General features: G+C 27.9%; 1 protein-coding gene across 1 annotated transcript; it reads right to left on the bottom strand.

Annotated features, from left to right (window-relative positions):
- Positions 1-5829: 5829 nt before the first annotated feature.
- LOC125826693 (zinc finger protein ZAT1-like) lies at positions 5830-6633 on the bottom strand. The gene has a single exon (XM_049506046.1). The coding sequence runs from the start codon at positions 6631-6633 to the stop codon at positions 5830-5832; it is 804 nt and encodes a 267-aa protein (XP_049362003.1).
- Positions 6634-7003: the final 370 nt, after the last annotated feature.

The raw sequence follows: 7003 nt of genomic DNA on the forward strand, positions 1-7003 counted from the left end.
TATATACTAGTCCTGGACACGTGCTTTGCACGTATATTCCAAATTATTAAAATAAAACTGTTTACAATTTACAGATTTTGAATAGGATAAAGGAAGAGAGTAACATTTTCTGTGAATATTTCCTTACAATCATACTCAAAAATCAAAGTACATACTGAGTTCTTTTATTTTTCAAAGAATATTTAGTCATTCTTGAACAACTCGATGTTTGATTCATTATAATGACACATGAAACTGTTATCAATTTTTTTTTAAAAAGAAAATGATTGTAGTACTTAAATCATGACAAACATGGAAATATGATTCGACTACAAATATAGTGAAGCTGGTACTATACCAATTGATCAACAATAACTTAAAAGTAGTAAGTTTTTTGTGTTTTGTGCCCCTACCTAACATATATTTGTATCTTTTTCAATTACATTTCATCCTATATCTTTTAACAATTTGCATCCTAGCCTCTATATTTTCCTTCAAAATCATAAAAAAAAAGGGGTATATTGTATTGTTATTTGTAACGACAAAATAGGGAACATAAATTCAAATATCCCTCAAAACTAATACTACTATTTTAGTTTCTTGTTTAAAAATTAAAAACAGAGCAGATGTATATTTGAGTAGAGAAGAAAAACCTCTGGTGACATCGTCTTTGACGGAAGGAAAATATGAACACCTTTAGACTGCAAACGGTCTATTCCAACTGCAAAATTTCAAATCATTAATCAAATTTCAAAAGAACATCCAAAAATATTTTGAGGTTCATACATTGAAAGTAAAAAAAAAAAACTTAGAAAAAAATAGATAAAATTTGCAGAAGAAAATGTTTTGCCCGACAAAAGAAGAAAGATTGGACAGAGATTATGTGATTTGACACCATGGTGTCAAATAACGAAGGATTAATGATTATGAATGAATAAATTGTGTAATCGACTAAAACTTGAAACTAAGAAATGTTGAGAAAGGATTGTAATCATTACTATGTATTAAAAAAAAGGAAAATATAATTGGCAAGACAGATTTTTGGCACGAAATGACATGAGCAACAAAAATCAGGTATTTTTGTAAATTTGGTAAAAAGTTAAAGGCATTTGGATAAATTCATTTATTTTGTATACCTAAATTACCCTCAAAAGTAAAATCACTTTATTTTGCCAGGTGGAAATCGGGTCCCACTAAAAAGAAGAAGCTAAGAGGCTCCATTTCTTTATTATTTTTCTTCAATTCCATATCTTCTTCTTCTTTTCCGTTTCTTTTTGTAATTTTATTATTTTTCGTATTAATTAGTTTATTTGTCAAATGCTGAAATTTAATTATTTTTAGTAGAATTAGCCGTGATTTAGTTTGGATAATTTTTTTATTAAATAAATTAATTTGATTTTTGAAATGTTGAAATTAAGTCAAATTAATTAAGTCAATTTTTTTATCACTTTATTTTTATTTATTTTTTCTATTTGGTTTTGGTCGATAATTTGATTTTTCAAACGTTGAAATTAAGTCAATTTTTTTATCACTTTATTTTTATTTATTTTTTCTATTTAGTTTTGGTCGATAATTTGATTTTTCAAACGTTGAAATTAAGTCAAGTTAATTAAGTCGATTTTTTTATCACTTTATTTTTATTTATTTTTTCTATTTGGTTTTGGTCGATAATTTGATTTTTCAAACGTTGAAATTAAGTCAATTTTTTTATCACTTTAATTTTTTTATTTTTTTTTCTATTTGGTTTTGGTCGATTAGAATATATATGATAATGTAAGAAATTGATCTAATTATATATAGGATCCTTCAAAAAATGTATGCATTATCTAAGAATTTAATTATTTCTAAGAAATATGATAAATTTGTTCCAACGATTTATTTATTTTTTACAAAAAGTTAAAAATTTAGTTGTGATATACTATGTCTTGATGATGCTTGATTTAAATAAAAATAATCAATTAAAAAGACATAAGTTATTTTGAACATGAAAATTCATTCTTGACATTCTTAAAATAAAAATATAAATTAAAATACGAAGTAAATGCAAATAACTTGATTGTTATAAAGAGAAATACGAATAAAACAAAGAATTCTTTTTAAAAAATATTTATAACATTTTTTTAATTTTAAAAAAAATTATATATGATGAAAAAAGTTATATTAAAAAATCAATGTATAATCTTTTATAAACAAACACAAAACAAAATATCTAAATTCTCATATTTCGTATATATCATTCTATAAAATACGTACAGAAAAATAAAAGGTTCAAGAAATTAATAGGCAAAATTTTACGATTTTTTTATTTGTAATTTCATTACCTTCAATTTCTTCCATTTCATTCAAAAATTAATTCGAAATTTTCTCGCCACATCCACTTTAGTTTTTCTCTCAAATAAATAATACCGTAAAATATGCATATTAGACATTTTGGGCAAGTCTTAAAAATTCTTTATAACTCTGACAAATGAAGTAACGTAGAGGAGGAAAAAAGAAAGTCGAAGGAATTTTTTTAAAAATGAATGAAAAAGAGTAAGAAGATGAAAGAAAATGAAATAGTTAAGGTATGGGTCCCATTCGTACATTTGGTAGCCAACAAAAGCCTCATACAAGTGATTTTCTTTTTTGGAGGGAAATATAAGTGGTTTTGGAGGTAAAGGGACATTTTCGTCATTTACCCGTGTCTTGGCAATTCGTGCCAAAATTCTGTCTTGCCAATTAGCACTCATCATTGGTAGATGAACCAATCATCCATATAACAGGTAGAAGCTTCAAACTAGTAATAAATGTTGGAATGAGAAAAGGTACTTACTATTAAGAAATATGCTACTCCCTCCGTCCCTATTTACTTGTCCATATTTCCTTTTTTAGTTGTCCCTATTTAGTTGTCCATTTTGACAAATCAAGAAAGGACAACAAATTTTTTCCTATTATAACCTTATTTACACTTCTTGAAAATTGTAAAAGTGTATGTTGTTTCCCTCCAATTTATTTCACTTGAATTCAAATAAGTGGTTGTAATTTTGAAGTGAAAAGTTGTCATAAGGGTAAAATTGTAACTTCACTGTGCTAATCATTGTTGCTTTAATCTGTGTGTCATTTCTAAAGTGGACAACTAAAAAGGGACGGAGGGAGTACTATAATAGTAATTACCGGCAAATGAATCATCTATTATTTACTCGGTTTCAGTGCATCTAATACTCCCTCCGTCCCTATTTACTTGTCCATATTTCCTTTTTTAGTTGTCCCTATTTAGTTGTCCATTTTGACAAATCAAGAAAGGACAACAAATTTTTTCCTATTATACCCTTATTTACACTTCTTGAAAATTGTAAAAGTGTATGTTGTTTCCCTCCAATTTATTTCACTTGAATTCAAATAAGTGGTTGTAATTTTGAAGTGAAAAGTTGTCATAAGGGTAAAATTGTAACTTCACTGTGCTAATCATTGTTGCCTTAATCTGTGTGTTATTTCTAAAGTGGACAACTAAAAAGGGACAGAGGGAGTATTATTCACTTGGTTTAATAATTATTAATAAATTTTATATTTTAAAATTGTAGTTGTTGGACTTTTAATGCTACCTTTATACAATTAAAATATTTATTATTTATTAAGATATTAAGATTAAATTTTAAATATTTATTTAGTGTAAAGGTAAAATGATAATTCAACTTTTCACTTTTGAGCTTCTCACTTTTAATAATATATATATAGATTGAATACTGGAAGTAGGGGTGGACATGCAGATGCAGTTCGATAAATTTGATTTTCAATTTTAGAAAATATTATACTGTAATCATATTAAACTAATCTGATATGATTTGATATTTGGTATTTTGGTATAACATTTTGATGTTTTAAGAAATGTCACAATTATATAATACTAACATGTTATATATATAGAAATGTTCAAGGAAAAAAAATACAAAGTAATTCTCTTCATTGATTAATTACACATAAAAAAAACATTTCTATCAAAAATAGTGCGTAGTCAAAGTTCAAACATCTAAACATTTAATTTTATGTTAGTACTAAATTATATATTTATTAGTATCATTACTATATATAATGAGCCGCGTGTATAAATATATACTTCGATCTAATTTTGTTATTTTTTAAATATAAAAATTGATTACCCTATCAAATATATAAATAATTATAATTTTATACATTAAATCATAATATCGAGATACATTATTAAAAATTTCAATTTCAATGTAATAATCTACCATATCATTCCCGCTCCAAAAAATTGAAGGCAAAGGTAGCAAGTGTAATTAATTTATGAGAGATAAATGTGGTGGCCTTTAATTCAATCTCATACTACTATAGTTTTTAATTTATGTGACTGACAATGACAGCTTCCTTAACAACTGCATACAACTAGCTATGTTCTATCATTTTCTTATTTATATCGAGATCTCTCCTTTTTATTAGGAGTAATTCTTTTATTTTATAGTACCAAATTGTGCTGTATATAAACTGTTAATTAAACATTCTACATTTGTGATTTTGTATTTTTGTATTAGTACTAATTATGAGTAGCTGATAAACTCAAGTTATTACTCAAAGCTCGTTTGAATTAGCTGATTAAAGAAGCTATTCACTTTTTTTTAGATAATGTTTCATTTAAAACGTTCTCTAATAAAAACAATTCAATATCTAAAGAAATTCAAATTTAAAATTTTTAATTAAAAATAAAAAAATATTTATCATTTCACCGTAATCTTTCTCACGGGAACTATTGATTATTATTTTTTCTATAAAAAAAAAAAAAAAAGTCATGTCAAGTGGAGTGAAAAAGGGAAAAAATTGAGGTCCTTTTGGTAATTTAGAAGTAGATTCTGGTACTTATATTATCTGTCACAGACGGAGAAAAACTACTTGTGCAGACTTCAAGCAGACAAATCCATAAAGGCAATGATGAGAGAGAACAAAACAATGGCATTCTTTAAGGTTTCTCTTTTAATTATACACAAAATAAATCCTTAAAATAATAAAAAGAAATCAAACGAAGCACAAAGAAAAACAAGACACCAGCTGGATATGGCAAACAAACAAGTAAACACCAGTTTATATTGTTCGAACTTTTTAAAAATATAGTTAAACGAGTTTGAATTCTCAAAAATTACATATTTTTGAAGAATTTGAAAGGTAGAAATGGAGTTGCCCTTGCTTAAGCAGCGTTAAGTGATACCCTTTTGTCAAAAAATATACAAGTTAAATTTTGATTTCATTTTCATATATATTTGATGTTGACAATCTCTTGACTCAAGATACAAAAGCTCTTAATGGTTGGGTGTTCAACTGTTCATCCTGGCTCCACCATTGTTGTATGTTGGCACCAATGATAATATTTTTAAAAAGTCTGAGCAACACCGCTTCAACAGTAGGTTGAAAACTTTGCTTTGGTATTTTCACTGAGACCAAAACTGAACAAAAGGTTCTTGTACCACAAGCAATACTCATAAGCATATTCTAAGTAGCAATTAACCAAAAGAATACAAAAACTCTTGATGATATTATATAAAATTCATTCTTTTCTTCTGCTACACTACTGGTCTATTACTACTACACTGCAATAGTTGGTCCCCACCCCACCCCACACCCCCACCCCACAGTACTGTATCAGTTGTTTGTATCTGCAACTAATTTTTCAGATTGCTTGTGGAAGTTTCAAAGCAATGTGTGTTACAAGTTACAGCTACCTCCCCAAAACAAGAGGAGCTAAAATGGGACTAAAGATCATAACTTTTAATACAAATAAGCAAACCCCATTAAAGAAAAATGACTAAAAGACAATTATTTAACCTCTCATGCAAATTCTTGTTGAAATTTCACTGCAGATAATTAATCTGGTTGGCAAAATTCATTGACTTCAAGTGGTGCTGGCATGTTAAGATCTATGAGCCTATTTGGTAAATTAGCTGAATTTGTTGATGAACAAGAACCTGTTATTGTTGATGAACTCATAACAACAAGATGTGATCTTTTATGTCCACCTAATGCTTGACCTGACTGAAAAAACTTCCCACAAAATGGACATTCATGCAATTTCTCATCCACCTGACTAACTAGTTTTAGTTTTCTCTTCGAAGATATTTTTCGCGCTTTCTCTTCATCATTATCATAGTTGTTTCTGTTTTTGTGAATAGTTTTATGACTACCTAAAGCTTGAGAAGTTTTGAACACTTTGTAACAAATCCCACATTGGTGTTGTTTTGGCTTCGATTTTGAATCTCTTGAAAGCATCATTAAACACATAGCAATGTCTGCATCATCTGAATACAAATTCAACGATCTGAAATCAGCAATTTTCACCTTCACTTCTTCGATTCTTTCATCATTTTCAACCATTCTTCGATTCCTCTTAGATCTTCTCCGATTTTCTGCGTTTTTTTCCGACTCAGTCTCACTTTCTCTGTCTCTTAGATCTATCATTCTGAAGCTTTTCTTCGGGTTTTCCCTCAACCCATAATTAAAATCCGATGAACAGAGTGATAAAGTTGACTCACTCCGGCCGCCGGAATCTTGATTTAACGGCGGAGTCTTAGGTGGGAGTGGTAGAGGTATTAAATGAGACCTCATATGACCACCTAAAGCTTTTCCATTTAAGAATTTCTTTGAACATAGCTTGCATTTATGGTTCTCCATACTATCATTCAACAAACAGAAGAAAAAACAGAGCAGATCAAAGATTAGCAATTTAGGAGAAAAGTTGAAGAAGAGTGGGAGTGGGAACTTAAGCTTTTAAGAGGAGTAGGTGACAAGCATTCCTCAACCAAAGAGAAAGAGGTTACAACACTATGATCCCAAAATTGGTCTAATAAAATTATGATAAAATTATCTAGATTTAGAATTTATTTATTACACTCCATCTCAATTTACTTGACACTTGGTTAAGTTTTTTTTAAAACTAAAAATGCTTCTTTTTACAATAAAAAAAAATAGAGTTTTGGTGTACTTGACCAAGATTTTTAGAAATTTTTTTTATATAAGTTTAGATACAACAACATATCTAGTG

Source organism: Solanum verrucosum, unplaced genomic scaffold (genome assembly GCF_900185275.1).
Source record: "Solanum verrucosum unplaced genomic scaffold, falcon-dt-bn FXZP01000060.1, whole genome shotgun sequence".
Taxonomy (NCBI): Eukaryota; Viridiplantae; Streptophyta; class Magnoliopsida; order Solanales; family Solanaceae; genus Solanum; species Solanum verrucosum.

Bases quoted from the DNA above. Each gene is read 5' to 3' on its own strand.
- LOC125826693 (XM_049506046.1), bottom strand. From the start codon at position 6,633: ATGGAGAACCATAAATGCAAGCTATGTTCAAAGAAATTCTTAAATGGA.